The following is a 22,454-nucleotide window of genomic DNA, read 5'->3' as shown; positions in this document are numbered from 1 at the left end:
AATGATGGACAAAAATCCACTTCCGTCAATGCTAAATTTGTTAATTTTTTAGAAGTTTCCCGTCGATCGTCAACAAAACGGGCGCCCGTCATTGACGGAATGACGGACCTTGCTGTCAATATTGACAAAATGCCGACCTCCATCAACATATGTCCTCGACTAGGGATGTTCGATAACACTTTTTTTTTCCCCAGAGGTGGGCATTCGATCAATATTAACATCAATCTATCAATGACGGACACCTGTTTTGTTGACAATTAATGAATGACAGGAAACTTTGAAAGATTGACAGACTAAGCATTGATGGAAGTGGATTTCCGTCCATCAATGTATCCATCAATAGCCGGGTTAGTACCAACAGAACTTCTCAGTCAGTCAATTAACGACAGAAGCCCGTTTGGCTGATGACTGACGCAAAAAAAGACGGACGACCATTTCACTGACACACCACAGTGTAGCATACTTTCACTTATTTCCTGGGACAGCGGCTAAGCCACTCTTTTTGCCCAGCAGTAAACAAGTAGATAAACATAAGTTAGGCTAACTTCCTCGCACACCATTCTCCAAGACTTCTTTCTCTTCTGGCTCTGTGTATTGTAGAGCTCGGATGATTACAGACTGCGATGATAATGTCCTTGTAAATTTCCCCTTATGCAAGCATTAGTTTAGTGCTCAGTTCTTTTGGCATCTTGTTAGACAACTAAAGGGTCCTTCAGTGCGCCATTTTACAACTGAGTCCACCAACCGTGCGCAGTAGTATTCGCAGCAGTTACGACCGTGTGCACATACTATATGTAGCAACACTAGTGAGGAAAAGAATACTGTAGTAACGTTGAAAGACTGAGGGTTGACTAACTGCGCCTATGAATGTATTGTCAGTCCTGAAATAGTCGCTGTAATTTAGTGATAACGTAATAAATGTTGATGGACTGACAATTACAGTTTAGTTCGGATTGGAATATTGACGGATTGCCGATGACGTAAGGGTGTCCTGACTGTTGACCATTACCGACACTCAAAATTCATTGATGCGCCCTCCTCTGCTTTTTCTGACAGGTACCAGTACGAGTACTCAACTCGAGTAGTCATCGATACTGATACCAAATACCGATACAACTAGTATACAAAAAAAATCCGCAAAAAACAATAACAGATAATAAAAAAATAAAAATAAATTAAGACTTGTTTTTCCTAAATTGCATGAAATTAATGGCAATTTTCTGCTCTCCCATTCCTATCCTTGACTCTTTTGTTTCATCTGCTTCTTGAGAAAACCCTACTCCGATTGGCTGTTATGTTTCAGTTAAAAACATCCAACAACAACATGGGACAAAATTCCATGGAGGTTCTTCAAGTCAGCATGCCAAATTTATCATGATGATTACTTTAAATTGAGTTACTTGCCCTAAAAACTCAAATTAAATAGCGCAAAAGAAACAGTACTATATTTGAGAAGACCAGCAGCAGAATCAGTCATGTACTTGCTTTTTTGGTGAACGGCTTTGTTATGGAGAATTTGAGAGGCATCTGAAGTGCTCATTCCATGTTGTTGTTTTTCTCAAAAAATACACAAAGATTATGCCCACTTGTCACACTGCTACTAATCTTAGTGGCACACTCATGAGATCAGAGAAGAGTTAAGACATTACTTGTTACGAATCCCACCGAATTCTAGGCAGGACACGGCCCAGTATTTCCATTAATTTCAACGGCAAAAGATGATTTGAAGTCAAGAGTGTGTTGAGTTGCTACTAGCATCATCATGCATGGACCAAACTAAACTTATCTCAAGGCACCAATGTATTAGGCTATAGTGAGAAATAGTCACACATGCCAGTATGCAGTGATTCAGTTGTATTTATTTACACTGCATCCTAGCCAAACTACTACATTAAGAGACATTCTCTTTCCATTTCTTACTCATGATATACCTTTTTAAGTTACAATTTGTCCTCTAACACTGCAGACATTTTCTACATTATACATTTAAAACTGCAAAATGTACATTTCAGCCACCAAGCATGCCCAGATAAAGTTTCTCAAAAGAAGTGCTTTGGATAATTTTCCCTCTAACTCACAAACAATACTGTAATTTAAGCGTGACACTAAGGATCAGGATACAATCATTTATACACATTAATTACGCATGTGAGTGAATATTCAGAAATAAGATTAAAATACTAAAATACATTAATCACAGGAAAAGGTATGTATTATCAGAATACAGACTCATTATTCAATAAAAATGTGTATGTCCTCTGTGGATCAAAATCTGTCCCCCTTGGGGATGAGTTACTGTTTTGTTTTTTAATACACACATGAGAGGGGGAAAAAAACAATAACCTGAGTGAGGTTTATTAGAGATGAAGGCAGCACTCTTTTCACCATCTTTAACACAAATCTCTGTGACCTCAGGTGACATATAAGTGTGCATGTCTGTCAGGTCCATCTTTGTTTTCCTCCCAGCAAGCTTTAGACATAAGACAGCAATGAACATACATTAATGCATACAACATAAAAAAACAACAACTGTACTGTAAGTCAAATATAATACATTCAAGGGGAGAAGAAAGATGAAGAGAGTGAATATGAGTATCCACAGAATAAAACAAACAAACAAAAAATCTCAGTAGTCGATTGTCCCTCAAGTTTTTCAGCCTCAAAATTTTGATAAACTCAACAAGTGTGCTTGGGTTTTGTGTGTGTGTGTGTGTTTTTCTGTTGCTCACTAAGACCTCACTGTTTATAGGCGAAGAAAGATCTAGAAATTGGTCAATAGATAGGCTATAAGGGACAAAAATACAAGTTATTTTATTCTTTATATTTATTAATCTACCAATTAATTGGTTATCGAAAATGTATTCTACCAAATATCAGAATCAGCCACCCAAAAAAAATCCCCACAAGTCAAAGCAACTAAATCTATTTGTAAGCATTTTATCAGTGTGATAGCATTTTTATTCTTTACATTTTACATAAATAATGATATTAAAACTTGGTCATGCAATTAAGCACATCTCACTTTTTAGAACTCGAAATGACCATTTATGGGGCACAAAGGGCAATGACGGATCCATTCATTCTACAAAAGCACATTAGTAGATTTTTACCTCATCTTCGCGTGAACTTGTATGCGTATTTTCAAGAGACGTGGCCAGATCATTTATTGTACTGGATGTTTGGGCGTCGGAGATTCCGACGGATGCTGCAACGGGTACATCCTTTTGAAGAAGTTTAGCATTCAGTTGCCCAGATGTGCCAAGTGGCAGGCTGTAAGGAAATGTCAACCTTTTTTTAACAAAGAGCCACTAGGTCGTTTGCTGACTATGTAGAACAGAGTTGCCAATTGCTTTTACTCTTGACCTACCTGTCATTATGCTTGACCCTGGTTGTCACACCTGTCCCTAAATTATTGAAGGATCGCCCGTCTGGCCTAGGAGGACCCTCCGTGGCTCCATTGCGGTCCATGTGTCTCTTCTGCTGGTCAAATAAATATCAGTCTACGATATTACTATTAGTACACAAACTTTGATAGGCGTTCAGCAAACGGGCGAACTCAAAACTGCAATCTCACTTTTTTTCGTGAAGTGACCAGTTTGGAAAGTTGTACCTCGCGTCACTCTAAACAACTGCCGTAAGTGTAAACCCTTAAATGCTCTTCTCATCGAAATGTGGTACTGCGGATTACCGTCATGATTTAGTTGTGATGTATTTCCTGACGTCGTCCTTGCTAAAATGACCCAAACCGGACAGAGATCAGCTGCGTCTTTATTCAATTTTTTCCACACATGCGTTGTTTTCGCTCTACGCACGTAAAGCCTTTCTTTTTTCCTCCTATTCTTCCTCTTCTCGTGTAGTTTATTTGGCGGTTGACAAACCAGCGTTTAGGTGCATTACCGCCACCAAGTGGACTTGAAGCTTGGAACATTCAAAATTTTTGTTATTGCTGCCGTCACAGAAAACTCTAAATTCTGAAAGTTTATTTTCCTTTAGTATTGAGGTTATCCCCCCGCCCCTTTCCTTTCCATTTTTTTTTAAATTCCTTAACATAAACTCTACATTCCTTCAGCATATGCCAAACAGTCTCACATTGGCCACACATCTGCTGAAAATGTCAGAAAACAAACCTAAAATCACTACTGAGGTTTTTTTCCAGTTGAATTTTAACTGACATGTACAGCAATGCTTGTTTTAAAAAGCTTTATAAATAAAGTTGAGTTGAAAAGATTGCACTATGAGAACTGCTGCAATATTAAATACATGGTTACAAGATTAAGAGAAATGTCTCATCTGTAATTTGATGCATTTCGGATGTTTCCATCTTCCCTTGGCTTATTTATACACAATAATACATTTTTATTTTTTTACCTGGGGTGCCCAAACATTTGATCCCCTCTGGAGCTGTAGGTGAGTCCAATTATGATCAGCTCTTCTTACTACAGTTTAATCCAAGCTAATCAGTGAGGGTAATCAGCATGCCAGTTTTACTTTTAATTATCATACAAATGTAAATAGATTATTTCTCCTAATTGTGCCCCAGTGTACTCTATTTCGGCAGGGGAATACATTCAATAAATGTCCATCAGAAAGTGCTCAAGTAATGTGACAAAGTTTGTGGAAGAATGTTTATTCAGTTAGTGCAATTCTAAGTTAAACAAATTTTGTGTTATTTAACATGATGATTTAATGTTTACACATGATGCTCAGCTATGAATCAACTTTCCTGCACTGAATACTCGATTTATGAATTTAGAACAATTACAGTTCGGTAAGAAGATATTTTCCAAGATATTGAACAAGGTCAAATCTTGATACAAAAGGTAAACAAACCACTTCTTAGACTTCTATTCCAATTTAAAAGTATGTTAACTATGTGCTGGCCTGTTCTAATTTAAAATACATGTATTACAAAAAAAATGCAGAGTACATTCAAAATATTAATTTCTCGTTTAAGAAAGCAAATCTGATCCGATGTTAAGCATGTATTGCCACTACATCCTCCAATTGATGTAGTCATGCTCGCAGGGTTCCTATTCCTCTACCCAGTTTATGTGTTGCAGGTTTCATCATAGGAAGGAGGAGCTTCTGAAAAACAAATCATCACATAGGCAGTTAAGTTGTGAAAAACATATTGTATAGCCCACTACTAGATATCACTGAAATGTTGTGTTGTTGTGCAAGAGGCAATCAATATAATCAAACCTTTTTATTTAACTCAGTTAGACTTGTGCACTTGTTGATAGGTATTTTGGTGCAATCCCAGCCTCGGCCCAAATAGCCCATAAAGGCAAATGCTAATTAAATGCTAATTAATTAAATCAAATGAAACAACAAATCATCAACTTTAAGCCAATTTATACCTGGTGTGAATCTCTCATAAAAGACTGGATGCTATCGTGATAGTTGGGGTACAACATGATTCAAGGATGGTACACTTTAAAATGTAACTATTTATATTCCCATTCAAATCAGTTTTCCTTACACCCTGAGTAAATACCCACTTGTATACAGTACTGTATCTGATAGCTCCGTGGCATGGAAGGGTTTTAACTAATACAGATTATTTGTGGGGATTAAACCTACTAAATTAGTTTCTACATTGGCCTAATCCACTATACTAATATGGATATTTAATTTACAACAACAAAAAATACATAATATATAATACATTCGTAGTAGACAATATAAATCTATTAGGTTTTACATTTTTATATTTTAAATTATAATAAATAATCTAAAGTCTTATTTTGTGTTGAAATTTTGTGTTATTTAATAAATAAATACATAATCAAGACAATGTTGAAAACAATGCTATTGGATTTATTATGTAAGATAGGGCTGCTCAATTATGGAAAAAAATCACGATTATTGAAACTATTTATTTTTTGGTACAAAACAAGAAAATGTTTAAGCATTTAAACATATTATGACCAATTAAAAAAAACAGTAGAGATACTATAATTATGTAAGTTCCTTTTGAACCAAGCAGAATTTATATTAATATATATTTATAATAATATATATATTTATTTATTTATATTGGCAAAACTGGGCGATTCTGAAAAGCCCTGATTTAACCTAAGCGAGATTGAGCAGTTTGCTCACAAGGTGTCAGCCATAATACCGAGAGGCATCCGGCTGCAGGCATCCACCGTAGAGAGAATACCTGTGCAGGGATACACACTCAGGCGACGTCCACTGCCAGTACAGGAAATTAAAATTTTGATATTGGCGAGTGACCGTGATAGCAGACTAGCACCAAGTATATGATTTAATTATCCAAAGAAAGTGTAAATTCTTGGTGTTTGTGTTTTTCCATCAGTATCTAATGCAAATTTATACAGGCTCATATGCAAATTATCGAATGTCAGTTTTTGTGTATAATGTAAAAGAAAGTGTACATAACTTTTGCTTTACCCACAGGTATAAACATTGTCGTCCAGCCGCACAAGAACAGAAATAGCTTAATTAATGGTAGTTAAGAATAATATAACAGAAAAGACCAAATGGAAGGTGTCTAAATGAAGAGCTATTTTCCTTATGCACTCAATTTAAATTTTATCAAACTCAATACACATCCATCTTCTACCGCTTATCCGAGGTCGGGTCGCGGGGACAGCAGCTTTAGCAGGGAAGCCCAGACTTCCCTCTCCACAGCCACTTCAACCAGCTTCTCCAGCGGGATCCCAAGGCATTCCCAGGCCAGCCGAGAGACATAGTCTCTCCAGCGTGTCCTGGGTCATCCCCGGGGCCTCCCGCCGGTGGGACATGCCCGGAACACCTCTCCAGGGAGTCGTCCAGGAGGCATCTGAACTAGATGCCAAAGCCACCTCAACTGGCTCCTCTCAACGTGGAAGAGCAGCGGCTCTACTCAGAGTCCCTCCCGGATGACCGAGCTTCTCACCCTATCTCTAAGGGAGAGCCCGGACATCCTGCGGAGAAAACTAATTTAGGCTGCTTGTATCCGGGATCTTGTTCTTTCGGTCATGACCCACAGCTCATGACCATAGATGAGGGTAGGAATGTAGATCGACCAGTAAATCGAGAGCTTCACCTTTCGACTCAGCTCCTTCTTCACCACAATGGGCTGATAAGAGTCCACATCACTGCAGACGCTGCACCGATCCGCCTATCGATCTCCCTCTCCATCCTGCCCTCACTCGTGAACAAGACTCCAAGATACTTGAACTCCTCAATTTAGGGCAGGATCTCATCCCCGACCCGGAGAGGGCATGCCACCCTTTTCCGACTGAGGACCAAGATCTCGGATTTGGAGGTGCCGATCTTCATCTCAACCGCTTCACACTCAACTGCGAACCGCTTCAGTGAGAGTTGGAGATCACAGCCTGATGAAGCCAACAGCACCACATCATCTGCAAAAAGCAGAGATGCAATGCTGAGGACACCAAACTGGACCCCCTCAACGCCTCTACTGCGCCTAGAAATTCTGTCCATAAAAGTTATTAACAGAATCAGTGATAAAGAGCAGCCCTAGCAGAGTCCAACCCTCACTGGAAACAAATCTGACTTACTGCCGGCAATGCGGACACCACGGCCGGGACAAAAATCACACTGCTCTTCCTGAATCCGAGATTCGACTTCCCGACGGACCCTCCTCTCCAGCACCCCTGAATAGACCTTACTAGGGAGGCTGAGGAGTGTGATCCCTCTATAGCTGGAACACACCCTCCGGTCCCCCTTCTTAAAAGCCCCTCCAAGTCTTGTCTGCTGTCATTGCCCACGTGAGCGTTGAAGCCCCCCCAGCAGAACGAGGAAGTCCCCAGAGGGAGCGCTCTCCAGCACACCCGCCGAGGACTCCAAAAAGGGTGGGTACTCTGAACTGCTGTTTGGTGCATAGGCACAAACACAGTCAGGCTACCCTTTCGTCTACCAGGGTGAACCCCAATGTACAAACGCCAAACTGGGTGGCAATCAGTATGCCCACACCTGCTCTGCGCCTCTCACCGTGGGCAACTCCAGAGTGGAAGAGAGCCCAACCCCTCTTGAGAGGATTGGTACCAAAGCCCAAGCCGTGTGTGGAGGAGAGTCCAACTATATCTTGTCGGAATTTCTCTGCCTCACACAAAAGCTCAAGGCTCCTTCCCCGCCAGAGAGGTGAAATTCCATGTCCCAAGAGCTAGCTTATGTAGCCGGGGATTGGACCGCCAAGGTCCCCGCCCTTGGCTGGCATCCAGCCCACTATGCACCCGACCCCTTTGGCCTCTCCCACCGGTGGTGAGGCCATGGGAAGGGGGACCCACGTTGCCTCTTCAGGCTGTGCCCAGCCGAGCCCCATGGGTGCAGGCCCGGCCACCAGGCGCTTGCTTCGGGCCGGGCTCCAGAGGGGGGCCCCGGTGACCCACATCCGGGCAAGGGAAACGCAAGACCATTTATTGTGTTCATCATAAGAGCTCTTTGAGCCGTGCTTTATCTGGCCCCTCACCTAGAACCTGTTTGCCATGGGTGTGCCCGTGTGTGTGTGGGTGTGTGTGCGTGCGTGCCTGTGTGTGTGCGTGCGTGGGGGTGTGTGTGCGTGCGTGTGTGCCTGTGTGCGTGCGTGTGCGTGCGCGTGCGCGTGCACGTGCGCGTGCGCGTGCAGTGCTGGTCAAAAGTTTGTGAACCTCTTGAGCAATTTGGACTTTCCAATTGTTTAAACCTGATTTTGTTGTTAAATCTGAACAATTACATTTTATATGAAATAACAGGTGTAGGTTTAGCATTTCAATGCATTGTTCTTTTTTTTCCTAATCAATCGCATTTTCAAAACTAAATTAAAAATAGTTTTTGGGTCAATTGATGTAGGTGCAAAAGTAAGTGAACCCTGAGCGGCATTGCTTAAAACAAGCAGTCAAGTAGGATCAGGTAGGACAAATTGGTAGCTAAACTAACTACTGAAATGGATCAATGATATGAGAGGTTTAGCAAAGAAATTGTGCATCACTGACTGAAACAGAGACAAAACCACATCACTTTAGTCTTACCCAGGTGAACCCATACAGGTAAATCGTGCTGAAAGAAAAATTAATCTCAGGGGACCTCAGGAAGTGGGTAGTGACAGCATATCTGTCTGGGGAAAGCTATAAAGTAATCTAAAAAAAATGGAGCTTCATCATTCATTCCAGTGTGAAGCAAATCATCTGCAACTAGAGAACACTGAAAATTACTACAATCCATCTTAGAAGTAGATTACCTAAAATATCAACAAGACCCACAAGACAAATGATAAATTAGGTGAAAACCAACCTATGCATCACATCGAGGGATTTGCAGACCTCTTTTGCTGCATCTGGGACACATGTGCATGCTTCAACGATCAGAAGAAAAGTCAATCGACAAGGCTTTCATGGAAGGCTTGCTCCAGCAATACAACCAAGGAATGTCTGAAGAACAATAAGATTCATGTTCTGGATGTGCCCAGTCAAAATCCTGACTTAAATTCTTTCAAAATATTGTGCCGGGACCTGAAGCGGGCAGTTTATGCTATAGACGCCCATCCAGCTTCTCTCAACTGGCTACATTTTCATTTTGCATGGAATAGTGGCAAAAATTCCCCCAAAGTAGATGTGAAAGACTAGACTAAAGAAAGTGTAAAGAATATTGCCCGTCACCCTCATTTTTTTCATTTTATTTGCCTTTTTAAACATTTCTCCCTGGGGAATGTGTGTGCGTGTCTTAACTCTGTGTTTTCAGTTCAAAAATGACTCTTTGAGTTTCCCTCCAGGGACTGGATTTCGTTTATAACCCCCAGGAAACGCATACCATAGCGATAAGACTGCTTATCAGTCCCCAGACCATCTTTTATGGTCTGGTCTATCCACAGGAATTAGCCATGTGGTTTTTTTTGGAAACAATGCCCCTTGGAAGTTATATGGTACAACAGTGCCTTCCAGCGGTTATCCTCAAGAATCCTGCCATTCCTAATTAATCTGAAGTCTACATAATTCGGGACATACACGGACACTATGTACTTGACTGACATCAAGTGACTCCTGTTGTTTATCTTTGTACACAACCTGTATGTCTATCTCAAATGAATGATGTGTGTAATTTCTGTAGCCACCTAAGTTTAGCTAATTAGTAAGCTTAATAACTTTATGATCGCGGTAATGTTTGAAATGTGTTCAGAATGATAAATGAAGCATCTGGCTTGTCAATTCAGATAAAAAATTATCAAATACTATCCCAAAAGCTAGGTCTCAGTCGACCAAGTCTGCTTCATGCGCACGGAAGAGGTGGGACCAAACTGCCGGCCCCCTGGGACACAGTTTAAAGCCGGCGCGCGAACAACCTCTCTCTCTTCCCTCCTCTCTTCACCTCACGTCTGGCCCCATGAACTCTCTTCCCCTCTCCTTTGCCCTATGAACTGCTCAAGGACTCGCAACCACCCTGTGCATCCCCAAAGCGCGCATGTCTGTGGCCGAGAACTGACCCACTTATCTGAATCACGCAGCGCCCCGGCTGTTAGGCACCGAGCCGCTGCGCGCCAGCGACCCCTTTCTGCTCCAGCCGTGCTCCCGAGACGCCCCGCAGTGCTCCAAACTACCTGCCTGCGGCCTCTCAACCGCACAAGCACATCACCACCAACCGGGACGTGCGCCAGCCAAGGACCTGTCGCGGCCTCCACACCGCGCGTGCACCTCACCAGCAGCCAGAGACTCCAAAGCAGCATTCCAACTGCGCGTGTGCCGATCGCCCAGTTTGCCTCCAACAGAGGTTTCTTCAACTGAGGATCAACGTTCGAGAGTATCTCTCTTCCGTGCGACTGAACCACAAAGGCTGGGAATTAAAGCCCGGTTGCACGTTAGCCATCACCCGCAGTCATCAGGACAGGTAGAGCGGACTAATCTCACCGTGACAAATTTGCTGAAAAAGTTTGTGACTTCTAATCATCAGGACTGGGACACCCGACTCCCACTGATACTCATGACGATTCGAGCCACCCCGCACGAATCTACTGGGGTGTCCCCCTCTGAAATGATGACCAAACGGCGAATGACGCTTCCCCTGCACTTAACGTACCAGCTGGGAGAAACTAACCTATCTGCGGCAGACATGGCCTCCCAGTACATGGAGGATCTGCAGACCCACCTCCAGGCCACATTTACCTTCGTGTTTGTCCAACGACTACTTCAAGAAAGCGCAGAAGGTCAGAAAACCTACTACAACAGAAAAGCATCGCGAACAGAGTCTCAAATCGGTGATTGAGTGTGCTACTATTTGTTCGCGCAACCAAACGACCTTTGGAACCTACCAAAAGAAAGATTAAAGTCTCTTCTTTAATCAGGAAAAAAAGTAAATTTGTATTTGTGTCCGTTTTTCAGCAATTAGCATTAGAATATAGCCAAGTTTCATCATTATTCACAAAAGTGTTGAAAACAATGTGAAAAGGAGCTTGTTGCAACACGGCCCTGGCTGACCCCTTTACTCTGCTTCCACCTGCTGACAGTTTTTTGTAATAACTACCATTGCTTTAAGCGACCTCTTCATGTCAGAAGCTGCATCAAAGCCGTCTGTATGCTCTGGCATAAAAATACGTATAGAACGTAAAAATAAGTTTTTCGGAGTACAGGACAAAGTATTTAAAAAACGTATTTATAAGTTTTTGGGTTTGAATGAGTTAATCTCCAACCCCTAGGTGCTAAATTCTTGCTACAACTCCACTTACTCTAGTCTATACATGTGAGCACAACCTGAAAGAAAATATGCCAACTAACCTTGTGGGTATGATAAACTCTCGTAGTTTGGAGGCAGGATAACTGTAGGTAACACTGGGCTAGCATTGTTCTCATTAGAAGGAACGGCCAGAGTCCTTGTGGAACCTCTGATTGGAGTTTCTCCAGGATCTGTGCCTGACCGGTTCTGATGACTGTTAGAGAAAGAGAGGCCAGGAGCATAACTAAATCCACTTGGTGACACAAGTTGGGAGTGCCGATTGCTTGTGAAGCTGCCATTCAAAGGTGTACCGCTCTCAGCGGCTTGGTGGCATTCAGTCGGTGGAGCGTTTGGAGTATTGGAGTATGAACGTCTGGCCCGAGGAGCAGGACGAGGAGTCGGTTTTGGGGCAAGGGGAGTTGGGAATGATGTAGTGGCAGAAGCTGAGGCAGATGATTTTTCTTCAACATGGGCAGAAAAGCGATGAGATTCATTTCTGGATGGGTGAAACGTGTTGTCCAAAGAGACATTCCCTATGTGAAGGGGTAACGTCAAGAGGACATTTGGAGACTTAAGGCTGACCTGAATGAAGAGAAATGAACAGTTTAAACCATTTGAATTTACTGACACATTCCAATCTCAATTCATCTCAAATTACTGTACTTCCTTGAAGCTAAATGATAAGGAGAAAAAAACGGGGTCACGTGGCAACTGAAAAGACAATTTAAGAATTTATAGCCTTCTGGATTGCTCAATTTGGAAAGCGCATGAGACAACTTATTTGAATTGAATTAAATTAAAATGCTTAAATTGGCCATTCCAGAATTGGAGGACATTTGGGCTTCAAAATTCTTGGAAAAACAAACCTTCACTTTTCTAGTTTTCTGCTACATATTCGGGGAATAGTAGGTAATAAACTATCAAAGGCTTGATTAGCTCATCTTACATATCAATGGTACAATTTTTATCCCAACCCTGTAAATGTAGTGCAGCCCTGTCACTAATCACAGCATCAGGATTGCAGGTAACAGGGTTGCAAATCTGAAAGAGTGTTAGTTTTCTCTCAGGAATAGAAATTAGCTCTTTGGATCACTGTTACTGATGACCAAGAGGACAAACTTACGTATGTGAATAAGTAAAGAAAAAAAAAAAAGGTTTTATTCTGATCATAAGCATAACAGCTACCTATGTTACAAAAACATGGAAAATAGAAGAGAGGACATAACATTGCTCTACCCATTCTTTTGGATAACTGTTGATGATGTGAAGTCCAGCCCAGTGGTCCCCAACCACCGGGCCGCGGACTGGTAACGGGCCATGGGCCACTTTGGACCGGACCGCACAGTTGAACGAATTAAAAATGTATTGTACTTCCGGTTAATTGATTAGCCGAGGCTTAAAAATATTTTATTTTGAAAAGTGACCGGATTCTCCCTGTTTACGATGCACTCTTGACGCATGTCAGGATGCAAATTATTGCCTAGGGTATGTTCTTATTTTGATACTTAATCTTTTTCTCTTTTTTTTTTTTTTTTATAAATCAGGGAATAAGATGCCAGAGATATTTGCACTTTTATTATTTATACACAATGTCTAATCTAATACTGGAAAATGAGTTTTAAGTGGTGTGTTCTTTTAAGATCACTTTTACATCAGAGTTTTAAGCCTCGTTTCCACCAACGGTATCTACCCTACTTTACTCTATACCAAAAAGCGGTGCGTCTCTACTCCCACCACCAGGGAGCCCCCCCCCCCCCACCCCCTCACGTCGCCAGTGATGTCATGCTAAAGCAACCGCAGCTAGCGTGCACTGCGCACACAGGTAAAAACAATGGAGATAATTAATCTGTTTGGAAGCCATTGTTGTTCTCTCTTTGTTGTTAATGGCAGCTGTTTTCCCGGGGTGGTGGTTTGCGCAGCTGCACATTGATGACGACATGTCTCGAACCAATCATTGGCCTCCAAAATAATTACGTCACGTTTTGGAACTGGGCTACTTTTTTTAAAACCGCAAAGCAGCAGATACCAGAAAAAGCGAGTAGAGTAGAGTAGAGTAGAGTAGAGTCAGGTAGATTTGTTGGTGGAGATGGGGCTAAATACAGAGTAGAGTAGAGTAGATACCGGCGGTGGAAACGAGGCTTTAGTGCTGCTACAGTATGGGGTATGTGGCACCCTATAATGTAATAATTCTCTGAAAATCTTTTTTTTATTACATTATTGGTGACATTACATTACTGAATTTTTATTACAATATTAATAGAGTTAAGTTTAAGCACATTTTATTACATTTTCAGGCGTTTTTAGGAAATTATTACATTATAAGGGTGCTACATGTCTTATAATTTTTCATTCCAAATCAAAATTATGTAACCACTTAATGTTGGTCAATCCCATAAAATACCAAAATAAATACGTTTGGAGCTGTTACTGTGACAAAATGTGTAAACCTTTAAGGGGTATGAGTACTTTTGAAAGCCACTGTATGGAGTTGTTGGGTGGGGGAATTGTAGCTAAGCATAATAAAGATGAGTTTTCTTACTTTAACATAGTATTCAATCTTTATAAGGTCACAACCAACAAGGGATGACTGAGGAAGAGGAGGAACAATGATCTGGTCTTTCCACTCCATCTCCTTGCCGGCCTTAACACGGCCCCCCTCCAGCTCTGCAATGGTCCTCACGTCAATGGTGTTTTTTTTTGTCTGATAGGTTACTCTCTGAAACAAAAGGACACAGTAATTCACAAACATAACTCACTGTATAATAGTCACTTTAAACCATCAACAGGCTTAATTTTGTTATCACATTCCTGAAACTTTCTGTTCTTGATAGACATTCACATTTTTTAATTGAGGTCAGCTCAATAAGTCTTTAATTTGTCGTTTCATCAACAATATTGTCTTGTGTCAGCAAGGTTTGACATTTCTGCTTGTGATAAAGCATAACGCTGGCATGGGGGCCGAAACCTCCAGTGTCACAATTTGATAAATGCAATGTTTTTTCAACAAATCTAGACAATTTTTCAGTCTGTCTTTTTTTTTTTTTACATTAACGACGATTCCAAAATGTTGAAAATGGCTTGCTGTCTTGGTTGAACAACAATGCAATTTGTGTGTGTATGCATGTGTTCTGAAAAGTGATGATTTGGGAAGTACAAAGGTTCTGCCCAACGCCAGTGTATGCGCCAAGATGAGATAATTATGATGCATTTACACCAGTGACAAACTTTTAGACCATTTGATGAAAATCCTATCTTAAGCAACCCCTCCTTTAAAAGCCGGAGGCTCTACAGAGAATGAATGTTCACACGGAAGCAAAAAGAAACTTGTACACACAGAAAGGTTTCAAGACTTGTGTGTGTCAAAAAGAAGACATTGAGGACGTTTAACGGCTGTAATGTATATGCCAAGTCTGGAGTGGCGCTGTAGCGAAGACACAGGGACTTAACGGAAAGCATAGAAGAAGAATCAGCGAAGAAGACGAACCACTAATCTAAATAGCTGATAGGCCAAGACTTTTGAAGAAATGTTTCTCGGCATACGATCCTATACATTTACAGTATTGAATATATATCTACGAGCAGTACATGTCTAATTTGTACGTATATGTATTGTTTATACAGTAGTCTGCTCGCGAGATGGGAGTAGTAAGATGGCCACCCTGTCACTTTAACGGCTTGCACGGGCGTGTATGGGTTATCGGCTATCCAGTAGTATATACAGATCAGTGAGATGAACACAGGAGAAGTGACAATGGCGGGTGATTCCAGTACAACAACATCACGCAAAATATTTTGCTGTAAAAGCTAAGAAGGTTGCGCAAAACGAATAAGACACGGCTATCCGCCATGGTTGACAGACTGCCGGTTCGCGCGCAGTCACGCAGAGTATCCCGCATATGGTGTTCACATTGAAACGTACGTGGCGCGTTTTGAAATCTTTCCACTGGAGCCCGGTTCCAAAAGTGATCGGTTTCAGGCTCTGAAACGGCGCAGCCGTGTGGACGAACTGCCCAAACGGTAAGAAACTTGTGCGGGTACATTGAAAAGGAAGTCAGGAAGTAAATTCCTAAATCTTCATCTACAAAGTTCTGTGAAACGAGATGCACATTTGCTAAATGTTTGTTAAGTTTACTTGTGTTTCTTCCTTAGATTAATATGATTGATTGCACCTGGTAATGTGCATTGTCATCATTAACCTTTGAGAAATGTAACCACACTTGCGATGAATTCGTTGCCATAATTGTCAATCATTCTGAGAACCGTCACAGTGAGTAGTGATGTTTGTTTGAATTTTCTTTTAACATAGGGAAAGTTATATATTTACAAGATTTTTGAAAAACTCATGAAATGACATTTGCACACAGATATCTGATACTGAAGGTATTTAAAACATGTTGCTGAGCCCCTACTGATTTGGCTAACTTAGTGATTATGAATATCAAATAAAACAACCCAGTCCACATTTGCAGCAGCAGGTACAGTATAAACTAAAAAACAGTTCTTGGTGAGGAAAATGATATTATCTCTCTTCTGGACAGAGAGCGCCTCTTGCACACATGCTCACTTAGTATACATATCATAACTAATGTTAGCTGTTTATTTGCATTTTAGTTGTCCCCACATTTAAGTTGCAGTTTAACTTGTTAGCTACCTGGATGTTAGCTTAAAGGGGCATGATATAAGTTTGAGTGTTAAAATAACCATCATTTTTACCCACACGTTTTAAAAATTGTATAATGAACAGGAGGCACTATTGTGGCACAATGGTTGTCGCCCCTATTTTCCTGTAGTGTCAAATAATGATGAGGGTTTCGGGTACGAAACTTAAGGTTTCTGCCTGAGCGTGACATCAGGCACGTGCACGCTCTCTCTCGCTCTGCGGGAGCACTCGGAAGACAGAAGTGTTGGGAGTGTGAGGACGCTTTCCACCACACCAGCATCTACCGAAATTCTAACTGAATTTCCTTCTCCTACTGGTCGTTGAACCAGTGGAGGCTGGTGTTTGTGGATCTCACTCTGCTCCATCCATCCATCCATCCATCCATCCATCCATCCATCCATCCTTCCTTCCTTCCTTCCTTCCTTCCTTCCTTCAGTCCTTCCTCTGATCTCTTGAGGTCTCCCTAACTGTTGGAATTTAGATGTTTCTGAGGTTGGTGAAAGATTCTGGTTTTGTAACTCTTTGGTAGTAAGTGGTGTCTGGTTGGTGCTGGATTTCACTTTGTTTCATCTTTCTTTTCTTTGATCCTTCCTCTGGTCTCCTGACAACTTCACGACTAGGGGTGTGCCAATACATCGATTATTAGATTCATCGCGATTCAACACTTGACGATTTGATTATGATTCATAAATGTTCAAAAACAACAGATTGTCTCCTCAGGATAAAAAGCTAGCGGGAAACGTGGAACAGCACCTGTTTCCACCCCGGGTTAGCGGAGAAGAATTCGAGGGTTATTCCTGCTAACCAGCGAACAATAGAAGGACTGGCAAAACTTCCCCGCAGCTCTGAAAGGCCGAAACGAATGTCATCATCCACCGCAACCTTTAGTCCATATGCGGTCGTTAACAACCAGGGCTTTCGCACTCTGGTGCGGATGCACCACAGCGAAAGTGAAAGCGAAAGTAGTTTGCCTGTAAAGCTGTTCCTGAACTGTACAACATGACCAAAAATGCTGGAATCACTGAAAAAAGCATGCAGGACAGCAGGACAGCTCTGATGTGATGGCTGGATTTCCGTTGCTCCAGAATAATGTCACAGTAACAGCGCACTTTATGAATGAGTTGAGCAACGATTGGGAGCACACACACACACACAAAAAAAAAAAAAAGAGCAATGATGACAACATGTTGACTCGGGAATGTGAGGACGCGAGCATGTAAAAAGACCAGTGTGCGCGACAGGGGATATAAATGTTTGTCAAAACAATAATAAACCAAAAGTCAGACTGCGACCATCGGGCCGAAACTTTGGGTACATGCAATGGAAGTTGTCCCCAGAGGCGACTCCAACCCTGGAGAGAAAAATCTCTTGTGTCTCCCGACCACAGTCAGGATACAGAGCAGGAAAGGATAACACCTGTCGAGTGTGACAAAAAGTGTTCAACTGAAGTCGGACAAGCGTCGCTGGAGGTCGCGGATCAATATTGGAGCAGCGTTCAACAGGTGCAAAGACCTAAGAGGATGAAACGGGACCCACAGCTTGTTTTCTTTTTGCTAAAAAGGTAAGACCTAGTCGCAAAAATGCAATAGTCTATTTATGATGAGTAATGCACAATAACGTGTCAACGCTCTGGGTGCGTTCACAGAGCTGGGTTCCATTCCGCTTTTTGCAATCTGCAAGAACTCATGCCCCTTTAAGAGATATTTTATTGATTTTGTTTTCCTCACCTGATTCAGACCAGTGCGGTACTGGGCTGTGTGTTTGCACGTCAAAGTCTACTGTTACTTCTACACGATGCGTCAAGAGTTGTTTAACCACAATAGTCGGGCAGACTCCTTTGGCATGCTTAATAATTTCACTGAAATGATTAAACGCATGTGTCCCCATTCAGCATTGATAGCTTTCAGCATCAGATGACACTTTTCAATATAAATATGCCATAAGCCATGATTTTTAACCAGACAAGTTAGGTCAGTGGTTTGAGCAATTGCCTGCCACACCGGCGGGCCTAGGTCCAATCCCACTTGGACAACTCTTCAGCTAGCGCAGTGGAGCTTTGACCGGTAAATAGGTTGGTTTGAATCCCACCTAAGAGTGTTGTTTTTATTCATTTATCTTTTAACTACAATTAATACTTTGTAATCTTCACATAATTTATCTTTCAATTTACTCCATAAGCATTCATCTTAGCATTCAGCTATTAGCATTCAGCATTCCCACACAATTTCTGCAAAAATTGCACTAGTTAAAATAGTTGTTGGCTAATTTGATAATCGATTAATTTTGACAGCTCTAATAGGTACAAACAACAGTGAGGACCCAGCCTACCCTGTCGTCCACAGGGGTAAACCCCAATGTACGGAGGCCAAGCCAAGGAGCATAAAGTCAGCCCACACCTGCTCGGCACCGCTCACCGTGGCCAACTCCAGAGTGGAAGAGAGTCCATCGAACCCAAACGCCAGGCTTGGTTCCAGCTGGCTGGGGCTCACCAATGAATGTACAGTATATAATAGCAATACTGTATTGAAATACATATGGCAGTAAGCATCAGATTAAAAATTTGATCTTGTTTTTGGTGCCTATTTGTTTTGTTTTTTAATGTTAATGTGTAAGGTGCTTTATGAATTTTAATCTCTTTACCTTCAATAGTTTTCGAGCCAGAGCTACGACATACAATAACACAGATGCAACGAGCCAACCCGGTCAAGGCGATGTCTATTGTAAAGTGGGACCTCGATTTAACGAACCTGGAAACAACAGACTACGATTCAACGGACAGAATTTAGTGTTCAGTCCACTCCAAATACTTTGTACTGTATCTTTAAAAGCCTGTGGGCTCCATAATTGGACGCAATTCACAGCGCCATTTACTGGCAAATCAACAGACAGACTAGTGAAGTGTTTCTAGCTTTCACTGCTCTCTTGTCATAGATAAACAGATTTATAGTAGACTATGGCAGGCTAAAAAGCATGCCAGTGTGGTGGCAATGTTGGCAGGCGTGACATTTACATTAAAAGCAATACCAGGACATACATGAAGGAAAGAGTCCCACCAAAGGTATGGAAGCATTGTTAGCTTAGCATCACAGTAGGCACACAACTCAAAACATGCCTAATGTGATGCTATTTCATAAATTTTTGGGTAAGTACACAGTTTTGGGGGGGGGGGGGGTAAAATTCTTATCTATGGCATCTAATCGTAAGGGAGGTGAAAAAAGAAGGCTCATGAAGATAAGCAGAGGCACGCCATTACCCTCTCCACAAACACCAACAAGGTAAATTTGGATAAACTTGAAAAACTTTCTCAACAGTTTCAAGCTTTTTAAAATATTTATTTACAAAAAAATTTAACTGCACCAAGCATTTTTAGGCTACAAAAAAGTCCACAACAATTATTTGTTATTGTATTGGCCGTTTTTAGGCCACGAAAAATAGTACTTCCACGTAACAGATGATCAGCTCGAATAGACAACCCTTTCACCCAATTAGCCTATTAAATCGAGTTTTCTCTGTAATGTTTAAGGCCACCACCCAGTGTCAGGCGACAGACTAAGAGCATAACTTAATTGGCTAGACATTTGGATGAATTGAGAACAGTTTAACTGCTTCTCGATAGAATTTTAAAACTAAGCTGTGTGTTCGTGCAGTTGGAGTGGACGCTAACTATCTGTCTCGTTAATGTGATTTGAAACACGCAATTCGACACCTCTGTTACAATCTTTGTTAGAGTGTACGTTTACTAGTAAAATGTATGAACATTTATCTACTAATTACAACATTTATCTACTAACCTCGCAAAAAATGATCGCTGCAAATCTGTGAATACTTTGTGGGCTGCCAGTCCTTTCTGTTGATTGCTGCTATAAATCGACGTCATTCGTCTTCATTAGTAGGTATGTGATGAAAAGCAACATTTGGTTAACTCTTTTGTCTGTCTGTACAACCGACCGCACAGCAAGATAAGACCATTTTATGAGATAATCGATTAGATAAAGGACTTTACGCTGTACGAGATTCAATGGTTACAATACAGGCAAGAAGCTCTTTTGCCGTCTAGTGTCCCCGAGGGGGCGTTCCCATGAGGGCTGTGACGTCACGTGCAAAAGGTCAATAGTCAACCGACTTAGACCCTTGTAAATATTGTCAGCTAAAAATTCTGCTTGAAATTGTATTCATATTTTTGCCTTTGACACTAGATCTGTTTGTGTAAGTTGTATCGTGACTGAAAATGTAGTAATTTGACTTAATTTTGTTGTATTATGGCTATTCTTTCAAACCAACCCGATTGCATTGTAAAATATTACTTGTGCAAAATATGTTTTAAAAGACAAGTCTGCAATTAATTAAATTGATGTCCTAACCGAGTTCCACCACTACCGGGAGATGTGACTGTTACTAGTTTTGACATTTTAAGCTAATTTCATTGGGTCTCACATGTGTGTAAAAATTCACCGTTAATGTTTCTATTTTTAAAAACAGTACTAATTTCAAACTTAGTCTGTGATTTTGTATTTTACGTATTCAAAATAAAGCATCTTTCAGAGTGTGATTTTTTTTAGGGAGTTTGTTTTACATTCCTTTACTTATATGATAATGCATATAATCGTGATAATGTTTGCCATGATTCAATTGAAATTCCACAGTCACATTAATGACACACAGTGATGGAAACACTTGCATGATCAGTGTATATTCCTGTAAATTGTTTCATAACACAAGTAGAAATAAGTGGCACAGATTGGTGAAAATGTGACTTGAGAGAATTTGATGTAATTAGAGGAAGGTTTACCTGCACCAGGGAGGCACTTATGTTGCTTGTATTCTTCTCTGACTTATTGTGGATGGCAGTTGACATCCGAATAATCTGGCCTGGTGTGTAACCCTTCTTGTCAATCTGTGCTTTCAGCATCACTGTGCCGGTTTTTAATAACATGTAGCTGAAATCCTGGATCACTGAAGAAGAGCAGGGACCCTGCATAAAGACAGGCTGTTACAGTAAGTCGCTGACGTATTTTTTTAATTAAGCTGTGCCCATTTCTCTAAATACTGTACTGTAATAGCGTATATAGTCACTGCCCACATCTCTCTTCAAAAAAAGATAATAATTTCAATGAGACTATTTTTAACTTGGTTAAATAAAGGATAAGAAACTGAAGTCTCTAAACTGCCCTTTGTGAATGAATGTGGAACTTTGTGGAGCTACCCAGCTGTATGTTTGTAGTCATCTAAATCAAAGCCAAATATTGTCCAAACAGTGTATTCATAAATCAAAATAAATAGAGGTCATGGCTCACCCATATGTCTGGAATTGTGTTTAAGTTGAGGGGGTCCATCAGGTAGAATGCTTTCTCTGTGCTGTAATCTTTGGTAAAACGTGGCGTGTCAACAAAAGCTCTTATTCTGTAGACTATCCTACCATAGTTGCCATCAAACGATGTTGGAGCAGAATCTGTGGGGGGGAAAAATTAACATATTGTTTTAGAGTGGGACTGTCATTACTTAAACTAATGGAAGCAGTAACTTGACTAATAATCCAATACTAATAACACAAAACTCACATTTGAAATGGCAAATCACTGACAGGGGTGGAGGGGTGAAAATCTGCCACTCTGACTGCATTTGGGATGAAGTCTTAAGAGTCTCCAATAACAGCAGAAAAAGTAGCTAGACTTGTCACAAGTCACTTTTTTTTAAGAGTTGCGAGAGGGGTCAAACTAGTCATTAAATTCTGTGCCAACAATGTTGCTGATTCTGTAACAGTGGTCTGGCTGTATTCAGAATAATTCACACATTCCCTAAGTCCTGCTTACAATAGGGACCTTTATATAGTGGATGACATAGTTCATTGATCAGTCAAATAAAAAAAATTCATTATTGCTGTCAAATATTCCAAACGTACCATATCAATATCAGCTGGTGGATCGGCTGTAATGCATACAGTCAAGCCCGTAATTATTTATACCCTCGGCAAATTTTGATTTAAAGTTACTTGTACTCAACCAGCAATTTCTTTCTGGATTGGAAATTACACAGATGTCTCCCAGAAGATAATAGGATATTGTACAAGAGGCATCACTGTGGGAAACTTTTTTTTTGCAGCTTTTATTTGCATTTGAACAACAATTGGCATGTTCAAAATTAT

At 41.0% G+C, this 22,454-nt stretch overlaps 2 protein-coding genes across 5 annotated transcripts in view; both read right to left on the bottom strand.

Moving 5' to 3' along the window:
* LOC147174799 (histone-lysine N-methyltransferase EHMT1-like) overlaps nucleotides 1-3,825 on the bottom strand; it is a 40,418-nt gene extending 36,593 nt beyond the window's left edge. The window contains exons 1-4 of one of the 4 annotated variants that reach the window (XM_086075777.1): nucleotides 3,575-3,825; nucleotides 3,368-3,480; nucleotides 3,111-3,270; nucleotides 2,344-2,470 (exon numbers count right to left, since the gene is read on the bottom strand). In XM_086075777.1, the coding sequence (XP_085931903.1) occupies nucleotides 2,344-2,470; nucleotides 3,111-3,270; nucleotides 3,368-3,468 (388 nt within the window). In that variant the 5' untranslated portion in view covers nucleotides 3,469-3,480; nucleotides 3,575-3,825. The remainder of the gene's footprint in view (nucleotides 1-2,343; nucleotides 2,471-3,110; nucleotides 3,271-3,367; nucleotides 3,481-3,574) is intronic. The other 3 variants (XM_086075776.1, XM_086075775.1, XM_086075778.1) reach the window with 3 other exon arrangements.
* A 773-nt stretch (nucleotides 3,826-4,598) lies between these two features.
* Nucleotides 4,599-22,454, bottom strand: part of arrdc1a (arrestin domain containing 1a) — a 24,166-nt gene continuing 6,310 nt past the window's right edge. The window contains exons 4-8 of the mRNA XM_086077268.1: nucleotides 21,607-21,761; nucleotides 21,102-21,284; nucleotides 14,192-14,368; nucleotides 11,715-12,234; nucleotides 4,599-5,085 (exon numbers count right to left, since the gene is read on the bottom strand). Coding sequence (XP_085933394.1) covers nucleotides 5,048-5,085; nucleotides 11,715-12,234; nucleotides 14,192-14,368; nucleotides 21,102-21,284; nucleotides 21,607-21,761 — 1,073 coding nt within the window. The 3' untranslated portion in view covers nucleotides 4,599-5,047. The remainder of the gene's footprint in view (nucleotides 5,086-11,714; nucleotides 12,235-14,191; nucleotides 14,369-21,101; nucleotides 21,285-21,606; nucleotides 21,762-22,454) is intronic.

This window comes from Leptonotus elevatus, chromosome 5 (genome assembly GCF_054856555.1).
Source record: "Leptonotus elevatus isolate MCC_2025b chromosome 5, RoL_Lele_1.0, whole genome shotgun sequence".
Classification (NCBI taxonomy): Eukaryota; Metazoa; Chordata; class Actinopteri; order Syngnathiformes; family Syngnathidae; genus Leptonotus; species Leptonotus elevatus.
Note: the sequence above shows the minus strand (reverse complement) of the source record. Positions and strands in the feature narration are given on the sequence as shown.